We start from the raw sequence: 22,798 nt of genomic DNA, 5'->3' as shown, positions 1-22,798 counted from the left end.
ATATTAGGCTCTTAATACTTTTCAGTTTATTTCAAATTCGTTTTTAAAGAATATGAGAATGATCGTAAAATTTGTAACAGAAACATGCAACAGTCTCGGGTTGTTCTGTTAAATGAGGGGCAAGAACTTGTGCAGACACAGCGCATGCGTTTTGGCCACGTACGTAAGCAGGAGGTCCGCAATTCTTATCAATGACAGTGACGTAGGTTTTGTACAGACACAACAGTTCCCATCGTTGGGTGTAAGGGCAGGGGGATTGCCTCTGCAAACCCGAAATCGAGGCCAGTACATTAAAAACTGTTGCACCGCAGCATTGGGACGTCAGTTCATTCAGAACAGTCGTAGTGCGCGAACAGCCAGCCAAGCCAACGAGCCGTTGAGGAGTTGAGTTCTAAGAAGGTTCTCAAAGTGGCCGTCCCACCTCCACAACCACCAACACCCACCAAAAACTAAGGAAAACAAAACCATCATCAAAAACATCTCCATAACACTTTTTTGGTTGGCTTATTTTTGACTGAAAAATGCAATTGTCCATTGTAATGGTAGTTGGCCTGATAGCCCTAATTGGCCAGAAGGTCGGGGCAGTGCCAACATCTGTGTTGGCCCAAAATTCGGAACTCTTGACAAATGCCAACAATAAGCTACAGCAGCAACAGCAACAGCAGGAGCAGCAGCAGGAACAACAGCCGGCAGCAGGTGAGTGTTAAAGTTCAATTTTTTGTTTGAAAATGTGTAGGCGGAGCTCCGCCTTCTTCGCTGGCTGGAGGCAAAGCACGTACATATGTACATAGTTAATGTTAAAGGTCATTGAAAAATTTCATGTTTGAAAAATGGACAAGGCATTGCCGAACAATGTGAACGATTGTGTGTGCCAGTGCGTGTGTGTGTGTGTGTGTGTGTGAGCTGGTGTGGCATATTAACCAAAAGTAAACGCCTACGTCTATTTAAGCTTAGCTTTTGCTAAGGGTCTGTCTGCTGGCATCCGCTTGGCTGATTCCATCTTGTGCTCTGTGTTCCTCATTTTCGTTTAGTTTTTCCCATTTCCCGCTTAACGTTTGACAGGAAATTGCGTAGGTGTTTTTAGCCCCGACGCAGCTGTCGCTTCACTGTTCTCTCCCTCCCTCTCTCAGTCGCTCCCTCTCTCTGTTTTTCACAAAATTTCCATTCTGCGTTCTGGCTTAGTGTATCATTACTATCACATGTACATAAATACATACACGTTTACATGCATATATGGTTGTGTGTCTGTGTGTGTGTGTGTGAGGTACGTAGAAGAAAATCGCGTAGGCGTCTGGCACACAACATGGCGGACGACAGCCAGCCTCTTTGAGTGTGCACTTCTCTATGTGTGTGTGTGTGTGTATGTTTGTGTGACTGTGTACGTGAGCGCGATTTCATTTCTATTTTTAGACTTTGAGTTCAGCAAAAGTTTGGTTTTTCTTTTTTATCGCTCCTGCTGCTGTCGCCCATCTCATCGCCCACTCTTCGACTTCTGGTGCTGCTGCTGCCCATCTTAACCGCATCGCCCACATTATAAATTTGTTTCTTTAAGACTTTCTTGCCACAAGCTGTTAAGCCTTACGCTTATAACTTTATTTCTCTCATCTTAAAGGATGCGCCTGAAAGTATGCAGTAGAGATCTAAATAAAACCTACATGCATACGCATACAAACAAGCACATGTGGTTCCCCTTCCTATTGTTGGAGAGGGAAAGCCATATCTAATGAATCCATCATTATTGTGTAAAGAAAATTTAAGACGACAAAAAACCCCAACTTGATCTGTTTAAGCCAAACAAACCGCCAAACTCTAAGGCCGGGAATAAAGCAAATATTTCCAGCCATTTCCCATTTAGTTAGTTTCGTTTATATGCTAGTTAATAAACATTTATAGTGAAAATCAACTCAAATGAGGAAATCTCTTTGATCCTACTTAAAATTAATCCTCCAGCTGTGATCTTTGTTTGAAATCAGATTTCCATTTTCCACATTTTCATCATATATTCAATGCATAGAACCTCAAATTGTATGCTTTTTTGACTTGTAATGTTCTTAGCATTAAGTTTTCGTTTTCAATATGGGACAATACACACAAAAACATAATTCAATTGGCAGATAACACAATGAATGTACACTTACTATATAACTGAATTCAATTAATTATGATATATAATGCATTAGTTTCCAATGAAAAATTCAAACCTCACTAAAGCCAGAAGCCTTTCAAAAAGTTTAAATATTAAATATTTATGACAAAGAATGAGTTATGGGTGGGGCATGGATTTCTATAGGTACACACACCCACACACACTGACACACAAAAGCGTCATTGAATGGCTATTAAATATTCATGCAATAGCAAGGACTCAATGGCTGTAAGCAAACCAAATTGTGACTAAAAAGTTAACCGCAAAGTTCTATTACTTTGGCCATATAGCCGCCAGGCTAAGGCTTAACCATATGGCTTTAACCATATGCTGTTATTATTAAGTTATTTCGTAAGTGCTAGTCCCTGGTCCCTGATCCAGTAGCACAAAGGCAGCCTCAAGGATGCTTTTGCCGTTGTGTTAATTGTGGTGGTTGTTCTTGCTGTTGCTGTTGTTGGGGCTGTCCTTAAGCAGCAGCTGCTAGTCCATCACTTTGGGGCCAACACCCAATTGCCAGCCACCCTCTATTCCATAATGATGTAGCTAGGTAGGTATGTAGGTAGGTGTGTGTGTGCGTGTGTGTGTAGGTATATGGTAAAAATTGAAGAGCAAACAACTTGTTGATATTTTTACAGTTCAGTGAATATTTTCATGTTAGCCAAGTGGCAACAACATTCTCTGCTTTTGCAGTGAAAGGACAATGACAATGATGAGGCATACACACACACACACACACACATACATACAAATGTATGTACGACCACAGCGACGTCAGCAGACGTCAGCGCATGTAATTTAGTTTGCCTGTTTTATTTATTTATGTGTATACCCATCGCTCGACGGAAATGCTGAATGATGGAGGAGGGGGGGGGAAAGAGCTACAGCAGGGTGGTATATTTTAGATGTTGTTGTCGGCACAAAATATGAAAAACAGTGCAGGACTAAATTATGGCTGGGGGAAAACTGTGTGGACTGTGTCTCCGCCTAAGGATTCTTGGAATCGTTTAACAAGGCAAACACAAACATATGCTTGAGTTTCTGGAAAATGCTGCTGCTTATGCCTCCAGGGAGCTACTAAAATTGGGTTAAGTGGCGATTATAAATAGTGAGCAGGACCAATGGAATGTTGAAAAAATATGTTAAAGTACGCTTCAGCATTTTCCATTAGGATTAATTAAAAATAGGATAACAAAACAGTCAAGAATGTTAAGCTAAACAAAATCTGTCGATATGGCAAGTTCTCAATGATCTTCCCTGAACAATGTAATTGCGATTGAGTACCAACTTCGCAAAATTATAATCTTTAATACGAAATCGGTTTAATAGGTTGATAACTCCTGCTAAATAAAACATATTTTCACTTGATTTTTGCAATAGTTTGAGTGTTTCCCATTTTATTGAGAAATTGACACCAGCAACAAAAGGTAAATGTGGATAACACTACGGATAAAGACCCAGAAACTTTCCAATTCAAGAAGTTTTGCCATGTCTCCTATTATAAACTAGAAGGCAGAAGTTAACTTCTACAGCGCCGAAGACCCTTGCAAGGTTCCTAAAAGTCTAAGGTTCGCGAAAGAACAGCCTACAACTAAGGTTTTAGCAATCAGGCGCATGTAAAATGTCATTTCATCATAAGTTTGTGGCAAGTTTAGGGTGAAAAGTAACGAAGTCATTCATAAAAGTAACTGTTTTCGAACGATCGTTCCTATGGGAGCTATATGATATTGTCATTCGATCTGAATCAAATTTAAGTCACAGTTTTCGGCCGGTCATTTATATTGGAGCTATATGATTTAGTCAGCCGATCTTTATCAAATTTGGCACAGTCATTAGCATGTATACAAAACTAACAAATGTTAATATTTATGACAATAGCTTAAAATATTGAAGTTATTGAGAAAATTCACTATTTTTAAACTTTGCCATGTGTTTGAAAGCTACATATATGATATATTGGTTTCATCCGGCTGAATCCGAGATGTACAACTTCAACTCTATAGCTCTTACGGTCTACGAAGGATTTGCGCTGATTCAGACAGACGGACGACAACTTGAATCGTCGTGTTAATCGAGAATATATATTCTTTATATGGTCGAAGATTCTTCTGACCAAATAATTTACCCTTTTTGCAAGGGTACAATTATCCTCGGCCAAATCAGCCAGGAAGCAAAATACATCAATCAGAAACCGCTGTAAGCAAACTATATCATTGTGGTTGCCTTTGAACTCATAAACTATTGTAAACAGATGGATAATAAAGTAAACCTTTCAACTGACAAAACTATACCAACTCCTAGCCTTATTATGTGCATTGTTGCAATAAATTTAAAGTCAGTTGTTGATATGGTATGAATAACTAAAATTCCTTTCAATTTGAAGTGCTCCAAAATTAATTTTCTTTATTACTTCTCCTTGGGTGTTGGCCTCATAAAAATGGCAACAAAAACAAAACAAAATTTGAATGTGCAAAGTTAATAACATCCATAATGATTGTCAATTATATAGTATAGGTCATAATCGATTCCGTCTTATCTACGCTTAGTTCCCGATTCCCCCCATAAAGCATTTCGCTATCGAGGGGTGCTAAGTAGATAAGCGTGTTGTTATCAGTATAGTAAAAAATCCCCATCATACTTTATTATACACACACACACACACACACAAAGCCAGGTAGGTAGGTAACATTGATTTGACAAAGCGTTTGATGAAAACCTTGGACATTTGGTTTATGGTTGGTTTAAGTCACGTCAGCGACTTGGTTCACTTTGGTGGACATGTGAGGCTCTCATGGTTTTCCTCAGCCCGATGCGTGTTAGTTTAAGAATAGTTAATTGATCTAGGGTTAGCAGTTGTGATGGAGCAGATGGCAGAGAAGAGTTTGATTAACACTTGATCCAGTTTTAATTAGCAGGCTCAGCGTTGCATGAATTGAAGGAACAGAAAATATGATTAGGTCGACTGTTAGGGGTTTCTGCTAATACCACAAACTACCATATTCTATGGCCATAATATACAAACAAGACTTTGACAGCGCCAATTCCAATTAGCGGTTGCCACAAATGGGAAAAAATATGTATTCGAGTGTATAAAACAATTATGGAACTTGGCGCCCGTGTTGGCCTGTGGCGGCTAATTGCTTTTGGCAACGCGGTGGGGGGAGAAAAATTGAATTTATTGAATCAACTTCACTGTCGAGTCTAAATAGAAATGGAAATTGCAGGCAAGCTATAGAAAATTCCAATTTCATTTTCCCTCTCTCTGTCTCTCCATTCATCCCCCGTAGTGAAACGGTCACCAGAGGATGTCAATGCGGCGGCCACTGTGGCACCTGCCGACAAAAAGTCAAGTCCGGAAATTGTTCCAGCTTCCTTTAGTAATGCTCCGGCCGCAAGAAGCGCTGCGAATACCCAAGAACAAAGAGCGGGCATCTATGCTCTGCCATCCAATGATGAGATTTTGGCTGCTGTGGCCGCTGCAGCTGCCCAGAGCAGTCAACTGCAACAGAATGATCCGACAGCCCTAGAGGAGGCAGCCAGTTCCACTTTGCATAAGCGAGGCATTAACTACGAGTACAATCCCTACATGCCGGCCGCTTCCAATGACTACGATGTGCCCAGTGGCATGTGGGCAGATGAATATGAACCATCGGCATCTGGAGCAGCTTCAGCTCCAGTCTCGGTGCCAGTGCCCCTTGGCTACTCGGAGCGGGATCTTCAGGAATTGGATGAATATGCGCCAGAGCGGCGATGTAAGTTAACCAACTATTTAACAATTCTTTTGGGTTACATCATTCGCCTCCACTTCAGTGAGCAGCTCCAGTGCCCGGAACAAGGCCTATGACAACCTGCAGAATCTACTCAATGCTGAAGCCTACTTGGAGAGCATTCCCCTGTCTGTGCCTCTCACCTATGCCAATCGCAACTATAATCTAGATGAACGCAACAAGCGAGGCATCTACTACAACATGGAGAATGGCCTGGCCAACGAGAATATTAACTTGAACAAATATCGCCGCTACGGAGATATGCGGTAAGTGTTCAATCCAAAAAAAAATTTAATTATTTTTTTGATTATTTAATATTTTAAATAAAGCTGATTATAGATTGCTTCAAGTGCAGGAATTCGTTAATTTTAAAATGAAGAAAACTTTTGGGAATTTTCAGCGATTTAGCAGATTTCAATTGAGTAATAATAAAATAAAGTTTAGAAATAATTCAAGTTATAGAAGGGATTAACGCAATTAATAAAACAACATTGTTTCGAACTATGAAAACAAAAAATGAACTTAGAAGTTGAAAGCTATGCTTGCCTCTTTTCGCTTTATCCAGTTACAATTCACAACTGGTTTTAGTGTTGAACAAGTGTCATGGCCTTACAATGCTAAAGAGGTTACAGAGAACTACCAAGTTCTTGAAATAGCGCTATAAAGAAAACCTGCTCAACCCAAAAATTACCTCGACTCTGCCCATTCGAAGGATTGAAATAAATAGGTTGCTAAAGTAAATGTCAGTTATCTTTAGTTTCGAGATACTTATCGTGAACCGCATTGTCCTAATTCATAAACTTGATGACTGAGAAAAATGTTAGTAGCTAGTAAAGACATGTAGTCCATTTCAAGACCAATTCAGAGGTCCGGTGCAAAGTCGAACCATCGACAAAGTATTAAACTTTTGACTCTATGCAGGAATCGTAGAAGAAACTGTAGCCTGAAACTAAAAAGGATTGAAACTCATTGTTTTAAATTCAATGTGAATCCAAATTGATTAGTCTGATTGAGTTATTGTCAGCAAATTCTTGTACAACGTCGTTATGGAATCGATCTTCAAACCATTTTCCTATAACGTATAATCCAATCAAACTGCTCATTTAAGGTTGATTGACTTTAAGGAGCTTAGACTATAGAATGACAAATTTTTTAAATAATTCCACAAAGGGCAAACCTTTTTGAAAATTGATCTCAGCTAAAATCGACTTACTGAATCGTGTAAGCTTGATTTTTAGGGCGTGTTAAAAAAGAAGCTGTTCTAGTAAGGGTAAAAAGAGGTTTATGTTTCTGGTGACTTCCCAAAAACTTCAATATAAGTTTGATGTATTATTAATGTCTCCATTTTGATTATTGTTTAAGCCTAAAGCGGGACACCACCAAGCTCAATCCTGCCGATATGTTGGCATTGGTGGCTCTGGTCGAGGCTGGTGAACGTGCTCGTAAGGAGAGCGAAGTAGAGAGTGCACCTGTATCTGCCCCCTTGATGAATAACGAAGACGTTGAATATTTGCCACCTGGCAGTTGGCTAGACAGTCCTGTCTCAGTTCAAGCGCAGCCCTCTCTGGTGGAATACTATGGCATGCCAGTGGAGCCCCAACTAATGAAATACGATTATATACCTCGTCAACACAAATATGGATCGATCAATGGCCGTAAGTGAAGTAACACGAAATATATTGACAGAGAGACTTAATATGACTCCGTCTCTTATGTTTCCATCAGGTTTCGGATCGTCCAAGCGCTTTATGGTGGCCAAGAAGAAGCGTTCTGTTAGCCAGAGTCAGTTTATGAACGAACCTGTGGCCGAACGTGGACCCAGCTATAAGGGCGAGAAGTATTTCTAAATATTTTCCAATATCTTTGTTTTAATGATGCAATTATTGAAATCAAAGGCAGAAGACAGAAATATAGTGAGAGAGAGACAGAGCAAGTCATATTTGAACGTCAAAAATCTTGTGCAATTTTTGTGTAGAATTTCAATTTTAATACAAACAATTTAAAACAAAACCATTAAATTATTGTTATACATATATTACTAACTACAAAATATTGTATGTCAAAAATGAAAGCATAATCAAATCAATGTTTTTGAAACACTGACACAGGGTTTTACGATTTTGTCCAATGGATTCCTATATAGCCGAAACCGAAACCAAAACCAAAGCCAAAACCTTACCTAACCTAAACTAAAATAATCTAACTTATCGATGTCTATGTATGGCAACTAAGTGTACAATTAAACTACAGTATCTATATAGATATACATATATACTTATCAAACTAGAGGCTTCCGAGGTAGTACAAAAGAAAGAAAGTGAAAGCAAATTACAGAGAAGAATGAACAATCGATAAATGCAATTACAACCGAGCTCCCAGATTATATCTGCTGATTTGCTTTAATATTTAAATCTATAAATATCATAATATATATATATATATACATATATTTTCTATGAGACGCCATCAAACTCGAACTTACACTGTGCTACAAACTGTATTTCCTTCCTCCAAAAACCAGAACACACGATCGCCGACTTGAGGACAAGATGTCGATAAAACAAATGTATGACAATGATGTCTATTTTAAATATTATGTATATCCGCAACCTTAATATAAATATAAATTAAAAACAAATAAATAATATACATACATACATATACATATACATATATATATATATATATATAGATATACACACAGATAAACCTATTTGTCAAAACGATTAAGTGGCTCAGTGCATAAATATTTTAAATATTTAAATGCCCAAAAGGAAAACGGAAAGGAGGCGACATATAAATTTATTTGATGAAACAAAATTGTCTGACTGTTTTTTGCAACAAAAAAAAAACCAAACAAAAAACTTAATATACATATATATATATACAAACATACATATATGTAAAGACATGATATATATATATAACTAAATACACTCAAATAATTATTAAAGAAAATCATTTTCTCTCTTATGCAATTTGTTCAGACATTTTGCCATTAATTTTGTCACTATTTAAGTTGATTTATGTGAGCTTAATTTTAATAGATTAATTTACAACAAAAACTTAACTGATTTATGACTAAATAAAATATATTTTTGGTTTGAAAATGTACTTTAAAAATCCATTAAAACCCAAGACAAGGCCAACAAAGTGGGACATTTCTTACCCTTCTCCCATTGGAAGCACAATGAACTCTAGAAATTTGGAATATCTTGTAATAGACATGGCCATAGATGGGTAGCAATTGATCAAATTCTATTACCATGGAGAATCATCATGTGTCACCAATCACCGACCAATGTCGCAGTTTCTCTTCTCTGTTGTCAACGTCAATCCAATCCAAGAAACAACACCAACAACAACGACTCTGAAAAATTGGAAGGCAATTCAATGAAGGCCAATTAACAACTAAGAGAATTAATATCGTCTATATATACATATGTATGTGGTATAGAATTCTTTTTTATTAAAGTGTGTGCAAAAATTGAATAAAAACCAATTAAATAACTATAAAGAGAAACGCACACGCGTGGTCAAACAAAAATTGAGACAGTTTCATCATTCAGTTATCATGGCGACCATAGACGATATAGAAGACTTAACCTTTTTTTTAAGTTTTGCTTCAGTTTCTTCTGTCACCCTCCTACCATCCTCCTGTGACCCCCCATCCACAGGCACTGATGTGAGGGATGGCAAACAAAACCTAACCAGGTAAATATGTACAATGTCGCATTGCGAGATAATACTAATAGGAATACTTGGAACAAGGTATATTTTGTCTAAATCATTCATTGAATACCCTGGAAATAATCGCAAAGTAGAATGTTTACCACAGATAAAGAATGAGTTCAGAAGAACCTTCTCAATACCCTAACAATTTATAGAAATCCATGTGGGTAATGTTTCCATCACTTTTCATTAAAAGACCCTACATTATGGATCAAAGTAGAGACTTCTTCCAGAAAAGTTTTCCTTTAAACAACACACAAAACTTGAGAATTATAGTATTAATATGCCTAGTCTAGACAATGTTTTGATTACCTTGTTTTGAAATTCAAGAACGTGTTGAAAACCGTCTCGATTAAGTAAACAAAATAGAAAGTGATCATGACAAAATAAAAGTCGAATAAACAATAGAAATTCAAAAGGTCAACGACTTTTGTTGGGGGTACATTTTCAACGTAGCGTCCTTTAGTGCGCAAGAATCATTAGGTTTCCTTTAACAATTAACGAAAACTATTAAATAAACTGTGAAAATCACTAAGAGGAATTAGTCGCCATCTATGTATATACCGAAGGATTTGGTAAATTTCTGGAATTATATATCTTTAATAAGTAAGCAAAATTACTTTCTTTTGTTTAACTGCAAAGTGCTTATAGTTAAATAGTTACAACATATCATTTTAGTGAAAGAAGTCAGGAACTTACCGAAACCTATATGAATTTTACTATCAAGACCGTAAAGACTGCATTAATATTTGATAATTATTCCAAATAATGACATTTCGGGTCTTGTATAAACCATCCAAACTCCTCTTTCGTATTCGTCCATGATTGTAAATGATATTCAAACAATTTCGAATACCTTTAAAAGTAGCTGAATGAAAAGTACGTTACATCAGTACAATTCTTAACGTTCACATAATGAGAAGATACATAGAAGGAAGCATTCCGACCAAATAAAGTATATATACTATTGACTCTTACGATGAGACAAATTCATGTGTCCGCCCGTCTGAATCAACGCAAACTTCTCCTTGACCGTAATTTTATATGTGGGATTCTATATAGTGTAGAGATTATCTCGAATTAAGTCATATCAGTTATATAACTCTCATGGAAACGACTCAGTCATTACATCTAAATTGCATGTTTATATTATGTCGAAGGAAGAATCGTTCAAAATAATGTTGATAGGTACATAATTATATTACGAAAACAATAATCTATAATTCTATAATACATACAATTAGCATATGGTGTGCTAATTGATTTTGTAGGCCAATCTTTGCCCGAAATTCGATTTTTTAGATAAAATTAGTAACAGGCTTAACAAATTTGACTAAAATATATTTTAAAGTAAAGTGTAACAAATGTATCCGCAAGTATTACGAACTTTTGCTGTTACATGAAAAGTATATACCCCATTTGGCCATTTGGCCATATGGAAGCAGGCGATAAAAGCAGAATAAATAAATATAAAAAGGTATACTCGTAGCGGCAAACCGGCAGAACAAAAGGGGGGCATTAATTTGTATTGTATATTTGTTTGTATCTATAGAGAGTATGTTTTGCACAGGCCACTGCAAAAGGCACTAGAGCTTAAAGCCGGTCAAATTGTGAATATATACATATACATATGTACATACATATATGTATTTGCATTTCCCTTTTTCATTTATCACTACGAATACATCGACCGAAACTCATCCAAAAGGGCAACTCAAGTCTTGAATGAGAAGATCCCATTGAATATTCTTTGCAAAAAGTGATCACAAACGCTCCACACGATATCACACCTTTTGTCATGAGACTTATTTTCACCCATTTCAAGCAGATCATAGTACGTTAATTAGTTTTACCTATTAGTGCTCAATTAATGAATAATACAATGGATTACTAAAATGTGTATAAACACCTTCAAACTGATTGAAAATTCATTGGAGAGAGATAAAACACTAGTAACTTGACTGAGACAGTTGATGGCTTCGATAGACCTATTCGGTTTGTTTCGGTTACCATATTTATACTAATTTTATGCACGCGTTTTGAATGTTTAATAATCCACAAAATATACAAACTTATGTACCCACAGATGTAGGTATAACCACATATTTGGATATTGGCAGGAATGTTGTGTAAGGCTTCGTAATCACAAATTTGTCTATTATATGCACATAGAAAGTGAGTGAATGTACGTACCATGACTAACAATGAGGAAAATTTGAATATATATGAATATAAACTTACTATTTCAAGGTGATTCGATCTTGAAAATGAGAATACAAGGTACTTGGATCTTTATCTTTAAAAGTTTTTATTAAAAATATGGGTCCAGTCAGAGATCATTGAATTCAGGCAAACGTTCAGATGCTATTGATGCTATTGATGAGAAAGATCTGCCAGATTTGACCAACTCACTGGGTGCAGGGTATAGAAAATGTGATCCAAATAATTTGTTGTTCTATTGACTGGACAAAAAATTTGTTTTATATTGTTTTGTCTGCCTAAATTTAAAAAATTTATGCATTAAAATGGAAAATCAAAAAATTCTTCCACTTTATAACGAATCGAATTGTAACTTTAGTTAGTTTGTATCAAGATCATTCCAATTCGATAAAAAATTTTTTTTACATAGTTGGATATTCCAATTGGCTTTCAATCTTATATCCACAACTAATCGCCATCTTTATGTCATTTAAGTTCATAAAATCAAAGAGGCAAAGAAAATTAACTTTATCTGAGGTCCTTGATCATTAAATATGTATTGCTATATTCTAACGTCTCTATCTGTGTCTCAATATTACGGACTTTCCAAATTTTTTAAAATACTTGTTTCCAAACTGTTTTTGTCTCTTTTATGGGTAATACTAACTAAGTCTTCATAGAAACGCATGTCTTTCCGTCATGATTAGCCTCAGGATCCTTTGCCCGATTGACTGGAAAAAAAGAGTGAGTTGAGTTAAAAAAGGTCTGGAGAGGTTACTAGATATCCCGGGCGGCTTACATGTTTTTGCGGTTTTAGATATGTAAAAAGAAAAAGGGCAAGATTTGGCAGTTCCAACCCACTGAAAAGGATATAAATATCTGATTTAAAATTTTAAAGGAAGCGTGGCTTATTTTCAACACTTTAGCTTTTCATATTTTCTATAATGAATTTCATTAGTTCAATAAAAATTGTAAAACCAAGCAAGAACACAGCAATTTAGCCAAGACATAAACCAGTTTTGAGGTTTACAGTGTGGCAAAAGGTGTCAAACTGAGGCACAACAGCAAATTAAAAGTCATTTAAAATGTTTTAAAACAGACAAACAAATCCTTGTGGCCTTAGTAAACATTATTAATAGAAATTTTAATTATTTTTTTTAATCAGAATTAGTCGACTATATTGTTTATCTATCTTGGACTCTTGTATCATGAACTCTTCGATGGACTCTCTATTTTTCCAAAAGAAAAAACAACAGCTTTATATGTAATAGCTCCTTTTAGGATCAAAAGGACCAAATGAGTTTAGTTTATAATAACTCGTGATGTTAAATATATTTATGAATTTCGTTTTAATAATTTCAATAGACGCCCCAATGTGCGACGCAATAAAATGAAATTTGTATGAAATATTTTGTGACGTCACGAGCTGAAACGAACCGAAGCCGAAACGAAGAATTTGCCTTTTCACAAGATACAAACACAACAAAATCATATCTACGCGACGACCGACAGGCACGCCGGGTCCCCTGGCCATGTCATGAGAACCAGATCCCAAAAATGAGACCAAACACACACACACACACACACACGCATACGCATACGCACACGCACACGCACAACAAAATGGCTTTGAAAGAGTCCCCAAAAAACACACAAAATGTAAACCAAGAGCATTCCAGCGGGTGGGTTCAGTTGGTCTGCAACCGTCTCAGGCAACGCACGTGTCGCAGTCTCGAAATTCGATTGGAATATTTGGATTTGGTGATTTTCGGTTAAACGTGAAACTCGCGCGCGGTGTTTAAACAACTAAAACAACTGTTTAAAAAACGAATAAGAAGTAGGCAAACTAGACTCCTCTTCTGTTTGCATAAAGAATTCTCAGTCTAGTTCTAACCCAGCAGCTGCAGCTTCAATATGCCAGAGGAAGTGCCCGCAAAGGGCAGTGTATTAGGCAGTAAGTGAATTTGGGTTGGGGGGAAAAGTGGGGGAAAAAATTTCACAAATGCATTCGGCCTGTGCATCAGCAGAGGAAAACGAGTGCAACAAGTGTCTGAATGTGATTCAATTTCTGATGAAAGTTTCCTCCTCCGCCCATACACAATGAGGAAATGTTTTGGAAAACCATAATTTGACCTTAAAACCGGCCGAAAGGTCGTACATATCCGTGAACCGAAGTCTCTGTACCTATATAAATAACCATATATGTATATATGTGTGTGTGTGTGTGTGTATTAAGTGTATTTGTGTGTGTGAGCGAGTATCCTTCTTATTGGAGTTTTTGCGTCTTTTTATAGAACTACGCCTTCTTCCCTGGGCTAATAGAATTTTGTGTTCTTCTTATTCCTGTCAATATTTAAAAATTCCTCCAGTTGGGTATTTCAAGCAAGGTCATTTAAAAGTCAACAATATAAACAATAAGTTTATACAATTTATATGTGTTTTTTTTCTCTCTAAAAGACATCACGTTGCCACATTTCATTTTTGCCATATTATACCTAGGCCAACAAATTTTAACTTATTCAAAAAAATTTGCTGATTTCATAAGTAGTTTGGCATAAACTAACAATTTGCTCGCCTTATTTATGAGACATTCTAGTATTTTTATATTCCCAGAAGATCTATACATATGTATGTTTCTTGGTTTTTTATCAATGAGTTATACATATGTATATAAGTTATTTTTGCAACTCAGATAATGTATAATGTATTCAACAAAATCAAGTGTATGTATATACAACGTTTGCATTCTCATAATCAGAGGCTTATGTAGCTGAAACGACAACTTATAAAGACCCACCCATTCCACCCACACAAAGAACACTCTTGAATATAATACTATCTTGTTAACTTAAATCATAGCATACAATCTGATAAATTACATATAAGGCTTCTTGATATGTAATTACTTCAACTGATTGATTCCATGGAGCAAGGGAATAGGAGAATAAACATATGGGAAGCGAAATAAAATTTGAAATCACAAATAAATGAATCATTTTATGTTGCATTTTGAGTGAACTTTCAATGGCTAAACAATTGAGAGCATCTGGTTTTGATATTTTGAGATTTTAGACACAAAAGAGGTTACTTCAAATGGACATGGCCTAGACATCATTGCTAACAATCGTCAAACTCTGCGAATAGTGGAAGAATTTTGGACTTTGATTATTTTTGGCGTAAATAAGAAATGTCCAGCTTTATTGGCCTTGTCCTTTTTCAAAAGGATCGAATGAGCAGCAGTTACAAACAAAACAATAAAGAGACATCTATGACATCAAAAATAACTAATTTAAACGACAAATTTAGATAGGAAAACTCAAACAATAGAGAACTCTTCAGATGGTCTATATTTTAAGCCTACAAAAGGTACAAAGATCAGGATTAGGTGGACTAGTGAGACTTTCCTCAAAAGCCTCTTGGTCTTCAGGTCCTTTGACCACATTTGATTTCTATGTTACTTTCACTTTCGTTATAAAAATCTATAATATTCCAAGAAAAAATGGTTTTGAAAAACTAATCTTGAAAATGGAATCGCTTAAATTTCTTTCACAACGGATATCTAAGAGTATTCAAACACGTCTAAGGTAGAACTTGTTATAGAATAGGTTCTCGTTTCATTCAGTTACTTATGCATATCAATTCCATATGTCTGATGAGAGACTTTGGAATTCGCAGGCAAGTGCGAAAGTATATTAAATGATTATTATTTTCTTTTCACATCGACACAATCAATAAACATTGGGGTACTATTCCAGGAGCAGCATTTGAAAGCAGTTATTAAGATTTGAAATCTTTTGTCGACACGTTTGAAATCAATTTATGAGGGCGCACAAACACTAATCAAAGAAGCCCAAGATAAGCAACTCCCACTCGAATCGATTGATATACATACATAATAGTAAATATTGAGGCAGACTGATGGAATCATATCAATTAGCCGATATAAATTCATTTGTTAACCGTTAATTTTGGACAGGCATGAAATGGAAATGAAAATTGAAAATAAAGACCCATAAATTATGTGATTTGTTTGTGTCTGTGTGTGTGTGTCTGCCGGGGAGTGGTCATAATTGGGCCTGATTACACCGGGAAAGAAAATGTTGGGGTTGAGTGTCAAAGCGCGTGGAAGACATTCAACACTGACCCATCCCAAATTTCGAGACGACCAAATAATTTTTTATCATCCATTCGTCCACAGAACTCGTGCCGGCTCGCTATGTTTTGGCCCTGCTTGGATCTATTGGCATGGCCATTGTGTATGGCCTGAAGGTGAACCTCAGTGTTGCCATGGTGGCGATGGTGAATCACACGGCAATAAAGGCAGCTAATCTCGATCTAGAGCACGGACACTTGCAATTGAACGTATCGGCATTGGCGCCTACCGAAGACTTGCCCGAGGAGTGTTCGACACCGGGCGCACCCACCAATGTGACAGCTAAAGTTGAAGACGGACCCTTCAGTTGGAGTGAACCCCTGCAGGGCACCCTGTTGAGTTGCTATTTCTGGGGGTATCTGGTCTCTCAGATTCCTCTGGCCCATGTGGCTGAGAATTTCTCAGCTAAATGGGTGATGTTATTCTCTGTCGCCATTAACGTCGTTTGTACCCTGCTAACGCCTGTCTTTACCAAACTTCACTACGGGGGTCTTATTCTGATGCGAGTCCTGGAGGGTGTTGGAGGTGGTGCCTCGTTTCCGGCCATGCATGTCATGATTGCGTCTTGGGCTCCTCCAACCGAACGGATGGTCATGTCGACTATTATCTATGTGGGCACTTCTGCTGGAACCGCCCTGTCTATTCTTCTAGCTGGTCTCCTGTCCGCCAAATGGGGTTGGGAATCGGTATTCTATGTCATGGGTGCCCTCAGTTGTATTTGGATGCTGTTGTGGGTGATTCTTGTACAGGATAATCCCAATAAGCAGCGGTTTATCAGTCCCGAGGAGCGTCAAATGATCACCAGTTCTTTGGGCACTGAGGAAAAGACGGAACATCATCCCGCCGTACCGTGGGGCAAGGTCTTCACATCGGTTCCCTTCTGGGCCATTCTGATTGCTCACACATGCAGCAACTTTGGTTGGTACATGTTCCTCATCGAGATCCCTTTCTACATGAAGCAAGTCCTCAAGTTCAATGTAGCCAGCAATGCGGCACTCAGTGCTCTGCCATATTTCCCCATGATCATTTTCAGTATTTGTCTTGGCAAGCTCCTGGACACACTACAAGCCAAGGGTGAGTTAATTCTCCACAGATTTTGTGTGAACTAATGCTGATCAAGTTTTCATTCTGCAGGAAAAATCTCGACAACGTTTGCTCGCAAAACGGCCACCACCATATGCACTATCATTCCTGGCATCTGTCTGCTGGTTCTTTGCTACATCGGTTGTCGTCATTATGAAGCCGTCACGGTGATGTCTGTTGGTATTGTTGCCATGGGCGCCATGTTCTCAGGCTTCCTCTCGAATCACATCGATATTGCACCCAATTTCGCTGGAACTCTGGTGGCTTTAACGAACACAGCAGCCACCTTGCCAGGCATTGTGGTGCCTCTCTTTGTTGGCTTTGTGACCCATGGAAATGTAAGAGCCCTCCTATGGCATCACAAGTGATTTCAACTAATTTGTTCCCTGCTTGTTCCTTTTGTAGCAAAACATTGGAGCCTGGCGCATAATTTTTGGTGTCACCATTGTTCTCTTCGCTCTGGAGTTCCTGGTCTTTGTGTTCTTGGGTTCTGGTAGCGAACAGTCCTGGAATAAGGCCGGCGTCCAAAAGGATCCCGAGGCTAAGGACGAGAAAACTCCACTGAAGGAAACTGCGCCCGTTGCCAAGCCTTAATTACAGGATCCGTCATCGCCGCTACTACCAAAAGCGTAATCGTAATCTCGTTTCCCATGATCAATTTTGCAATCTGCAATTCAAGATGACTTTTGAACAGAGCATGCACCGACTAACGGCCAATTTGACGGACGTACCACCTGGACTGTAAATAAATAATTAACTACCAATTACCAATTATATAGTTTTTAGTTTTTTTGCTATACCACTAAGTACGAGTATCTCTGTACCTCCAAGACAACTCATGCCCGCCTAATGTACTTAACACCCTAGATTTCAAAAGTTATCTACAAATAAAGAGATGTCGTAGTATTCAAAATGGTTTTCGAATTAATTGGTTTTAAATCTACATGCGTATACCGACTTCCACCTTCCTAAATGTATTCGTCGTAAATATTGTGATTAAACAATCTGTGGCTAATTTATCTATTTGGTTACATATGTAGATACATTTGTATATATGTTCGTACCATTGTGGCTATAAATATTTTCATGATAAGGAAACATATTGGAAGTCCATTTTGACAATAAACTGTCAATATCATAAACCAATAACATTTTTAGGGGTAAGTTATATTAATTATATTTATCTACTTACATAAACAATGAGTTTTGCAATTAAAAACCAAATAATATAATTAAAATTTGTTTAATCATCTCAAAAGCATTACCTAATTTTTAAAAGTGATTTTAAACATAATAATGTTCGTCGAATTAAGTTAATAATAAAATGGCTTCTATATGACCACCTAGTATTAACTTAACAGATTTTAAACTTAACCGTCAAAACAACCATAGTTCAAACCACGCGCCAAAAAAAAAACAACAGACTGGCAATGGTGCTGCCATCATTTGCTAACACTGAACTTAGCTTTAGCCGATTTTCCACTGTTCAACACTAAAGTTTCGTGTAGATTAAGTGGTAAATATTTACCATACTTTTAGCGGGAATATAGCTGAAAGTAGCTGCTTCCCGCTAAAAAAAAAAAAGGGTCAGATTATGAGTTAGTGTTACCAGATGCCACTATTCGGATACAGCTGATTCACAAGTAGGTGGGCTTTTCGAAACTTTTCCGTGAACTATTCTCCTACAAAATAAAACACTTTTCAGTTTAGAATATTTCCTGATTTCATACTAGTGCTACTGGAAGTTTTTCTTTTGGGCCCTAATGACTTAAGTAAATATTTACTAAAACAATACTTTATCATAAATGGCACATTTTGTTTGGTTCAATTTTGAAAATGAAAAATGGGCAAAAGTTAACAGTGGGTTGTGGACAAATCTGGCTATATTTACGTTCATGTTAGTTTCTATAACATTTCAGGTCGGGTGGCATCGCCAACATTTGAGACCTGTCACATTGGCACCTCATGCTGTTTTAGTGCAGTTCACTCAAGAAAATTATTCAGTCCATTCAGGAACCTTGAGGCGTATGAGACTCAAATTTACATTTTCCTTTTTTATTATTTTCAAAATATTTTAATTTCCGAAGAATCTCAAATTAAAATGATGCCTCTTAGGGAGTTTGTAATTGCATTATTCCATGGGTCCTATACGGTAGTCCAGGACCGTAACAGGGCTTCACATCTGTCGAATATTGGCTTAGGTTTACCATATGGGAGCCATTTTTAAAGTCCTGCACAGCTCCATCTGATAATGTGGCGTTTTGTTGGCAATTACGATGGTATTTTAATAGACTATTTTGAATCCATTATTAGCTATAGGAGACGCTATGAGATTGAAATAAGAGTGTTTTGAATTGATCTCGGAGTGTATTTATCCTGGTCTGTAGTATAAAGTGAAAATATACACTTCATTTAATTTTAAGAATTTTGGAATTCATTAACGTCGTTTTATATATTTTGGTATCAGTTTTATCAATCTGCTAGACATAAATAGTTCATCAAGCTGAAGCACTTTTTTTAAATGCCTTTTTCAATGCAATGGTAGTATGAAGACTTTGTCTTTATCAAGTGCTTTTCTTACAACGAACCCATTTTCGATTGGCATCATATAAGCCATTTACATTGTTGTAGTAACACTACGATTTTCCGTGTCATTGGATCCATCCCGGCAAAAATCATTAAGTTCACTCTGACAAATTAGTATTAGAATATTCTCTTCGTGTTCTACATCATTGCTGCTAGTGGAATCCGAACCTATTCTTTTGGTTTCGAATTCTTATGTTGAATTGCTTTCTTTTGGGGCATCTTTCATCTGTATGTTTAAGTGCTTTGGGATACCTATTAAGACATCTTTCATCTGTAAGATCCCAAGCTGTAGAAGGATAACTTGTTCAATTTTTGCATTGTAGTTCGGAACAGTTTTTGTGACTGCTTGAATTTTCGTTACTTCTATAAGAATTAGTCTTCAGACGACTCGGATTTCTCAACTCCTTTGGTTCCAAAGTTGTATTTTTGTGCAGACTTAAACGAGTTGTATTCTTACTTGGACTTGCTGGTTTTGTCCTCTTTCAGATATAGAGGACTTTTTTTTACCAATGCATGTGCAGGGCAGAATATTTTTCCAATGGGTCAAAATTTATTGTATATGAAATATTTATATTTGTTGGACTATGAAATCTGTAAATTCGTGCATAGTTAAAGGTGTGTTATTTCTGCTGGAATCACCGCGTTGATGAAAATTTTGCATAATAGTTTTGCAGTCTTTGATTACATTCTCTTTTTCAGAGGATGAAAATTGGATTAGTTTGTATGCGGGTGGAAAAAGAAACAAGGCTAGGTTATGGTATTTTCATAAATTTGGAACTATTGTAGATAATATTAGAATGTGTAAAGCAGATTTAAATGACTAAATTATGTGAATATTAGAACAATCGGACTAACAATCTATTAATATTTTGGAGAGTGAGGTGAATGGTTGGACTTGCTTCCAGTTTTTTTGAAGTTTGTTCAAAAGCTTCCAAAACTCGGACGATGGAACCTAAGTGGTTGATGTTGATGCCTTCAACTCTACGTTTCTGATTTCTGTCCTTTAGAATCGTTTTAACTTCATTCCAATTAGTTTCAACTGACTTTAAAAGGCATTATACTGTATTCCATCGATTTGGGCAAAAACTTTTTCAAGAATATCCTAACGAGAGCTTTATTCTAGACTTTTTGAAATATTTGAGAACCTTGGCATTAGTAGAGACGATGTGACCCATCTTATGCTTTAATAAGTTAATTTTATGAATATTTTATATTCCAAAATGCCATTTCAAAACAATTAAGCCGTTTTATACCCTTGCAAAAAGGGTATATTAATTTTGGTCAGAAGTGTGCAACGCATAGAAGGAAGCATTTCCGACCATATACATATATATATTCTTGATCAGCACGACGAGACGAGTTCAAATAGCCATGTCCGTACGTCCGTTTGGATCAACGCAAACTCCTCCTAGACCGTAAGAGCTACAGAGCTGAAATTTTTCACCTAGGCTTGTATATACTGCAGGCGTTGTATATCTCGGATTCAGCCGGATCGGACCACTATATCATATAGCTCCCATACAAACCCCAAAGTCACGAACAGTGACTTTTCTCAATAACTTCGTTATTTTCTATTCTATTCTACTTGATATTACAGAGTTTATTACGCTTATAAACGACTGTGCCAAATTTGATCAAGATTGGGTGATTATATCTTATGGCACCCTTAAGATTACGGCGAAAAACGGTGACTCTGATCAAGAATATATATACTTTGTATGGTCGGAAATGCTTTCTTATATGCGTTGCACACTTCTGACCAAAATTAATATTCCCTTTTTGCATGGGTATGAAAATATATGTATACATAATATAAACAAAAGCAAAGCTAAGTAAATTATTAAACGATCTGTTTGTCTGTCGATATTTTTGATCTTGTCCAATAAGTACATACGGATTCAACCCTTAATAGACAGGATTGTGCCAGGAGTTGCCCTTCCCTGCATGGACCACCTCATGGATCATAAGACCAACTCTGTATAATTTTGTTCCTTCGGATTTCAAGTAGGCGGATGACTAGAGGGAAAAACAATTTTAAAACCGAAAAAAAAACCAAACATCATCCAAGTAGGCTGGTTTATGACCAAAAAGTGTACCCAAGGCATGCCAGAAAAAAATTAATTCATAGTCAAGCAGGGAAAAATCAGCAAAAGACAAACTAAAATATATATTTTCTAAAATGTTTAACCTTTTGTCAATTTTTCGAAGCGCTGTGGAGCCAGAACCAAAACCGCGGTTGGAGTCCTTTATTAAAAAAGCTGAGGATATCCTGAAGAAATGCTGGTTAGTAGCACACTTTGATGGCGAGACGACTCGGTACGTATTCGGATACATATTCGTAACCGGATTCGTATTTGCCTGGATCGTCTTTGAGATATATAAGCAGTGGGTAAGTGCAAAGAGAGAGAGAGAGAGACAGAGAGGGATGACACAAATTTGTTATTTGTTGCAGACAGGGAAGCAAATCAACAAAAGGAGCTTCTGGTTCCAGATGAACCGTATGTCCGTAGTGGGACTTGACCAGAACCAGGATGCCGTATCGGCCGGAAATCAACGCACGATTTCTGCCCAGACTTCAGTCTCATTGAAGGAGAAGCACTTTTCAATGTGCGTCCACAACGATGCTCCACAGTCGGAGGAGCAGCTGGACGACACCAAATGGGAGACTGTCGGATCCCACAATCAAGCCGACCTATACTAAAATGAAGACTGATTTTGATTTCTTTGATGCGAAGGGCAAGTCGAGCAACTCCAAGGACGATCAGAACTCGCGTATTCCAGTCAAAATATAATTGACGAAGAAGATCAAACGTTTCTATTAAGAATTTAACGGAAGCCATCATCATCATTATTTTTCTTTTCTTTTGAAATTATGTAATGTAAATTATGTATGTAATTGTGTAATTTTCATTTTACTACCCCACACATTTGGAATCCATTCAAAATTATTAATCACACTTGAGCAATGTAAAAAAATCGCTAAAAAAAAAATTCAACCTGAAACTAACTTGACTAACTTCAGATTTGGGTCGGAAGGGGAGAGAAAGACTGTGTCTACGATGGTAAGGAGTTTGATTTACTCCGAGATGACTCGAAAGATGCTCACTTCTAAGGGTTAATATAAACAAAGGCAAA

General features: G+C 37.0%; 2 protein-coding genes across 3 annotated transcripts; both read left to right on the top strand.

The window, feature by feature from the left end:
• The first annotated feature begins 310 nt into the window (after positions 1 to 310).
• LOC137572557 (uncharacterized) lies at positions 311 to 9,020 on the top strand. Its single transcript, XM_068284301.1, has 5 exons — positions 311 to 696; positions 5,431 to 5,895; positions 5,954 to 6,176; positions 7,273 to 7,565; positions 7,636 to 9,020. The coding sequence occupies exons 1-5, from the start codon at positions 522 to 524 to the stop codon at positions 7,755 to 7,757; spliced, it is 1,278 nt and encodes a 425-aa protein (XP_068140402.1). The 5' UTR covers positions 311 to 521; the 3' UTR covers positions 7,758 to 9,020.
• Positions 9,021 to 13,537: 4,517 nt separating this feature from the next.
• On the top strand, positions 13,538 to 17,848 carry LOC137572576 (sialin-like). Of its 2 annotated transcripts, none has more exons than XM_068284326.1 (4): positions 13,538 to 13,795; positions 16,040 to 17,068; positions 17,129 to 17,415; positions 17,483 to 17,848. In XM_068284326.1, the coding sequence occupies exons 1-4, from the start codon at positions 13,756 to 13,758 to the stop codon at positions 17,669 to 17,671; spliced, it is 1,545 nt and encodes a 514-aa protein (XP_068140427.1). In that variant the 5' UTR covers positions 13,538 to 13,755; the 3' UTR covers positions 17,672 to 17,848. The 2 variants fall into 2 exon arrangements, with proteins under 2 accessions (XP_068140427.1, XP_068140428.1); XM_068284327.1 differs by lacking the exon at positions 13,538 to 13,795 and adding an exon at positions 15,722 to 15,739.
• Positions 17,849 to 22,798: the final 4,950 nt, after the last annotated feature.

The sequence above is a fragment of the Drosophila tropicalis genome, unplaced genomic scaffold (assembly GCF_018151085.1).
Source record: "Drosophila tropicalis isolate 14030-0801.00 unplaced genomic scaffold, ASM1815108v1 contig_39, whole genome shotgun sequence".
NCBI lineage: Eukaryota > Metazoa > Arthropoda > Insecta > Diptera > Drosophilidae > Drosophila > Drosophila tropicalis.
This window is presented reverse-complemented; position numbering and strand designations above follow the sequence as displayed.

Coding starts and splice junctions, on each gene's coding strand:
- LOC137572576 (XM_068284326.1), top strand. CDS start 13,756: ATGCCAGAGGAAGTGCCCGCAAAGGGCAGTGTATTAGGCA. Junction 17,069..17,128: donor GGACACACTACAAGCCAAGG/GTGAGTTAATTC, acceptor TTCATTCTGCAG/GAAAAATCTCGACAACGTTT. Junction 17,416..17,482: donor GCTTTGTGACCCATGGAAAT/GTAAGAGCCCTC, acceptor TTCCTTTTGTAG/CAAAACATTGGAGCCTGGCG.
- LOC137572557 (XM_068284301.1), top strand. CDS start 522: ATGCAATTGTCCATTGTAATGGTAGTTGGCCTGATAGCCCTAATTGGC. Junction 6,177..7,272: donor CGCCGCTACGGAGATATGCG/GTAAGTGTTCAA, acceptor TTATTGTTTAAG/CCTAAAGCGGGACACCACCA. Junction 7,566..7,635: donor ATATGGATCGATCAATGGCC/GTAAGTGAAGTA, acceptor TGTTTCCATCAG/GTTTCGGATCGTCCAAGCGC.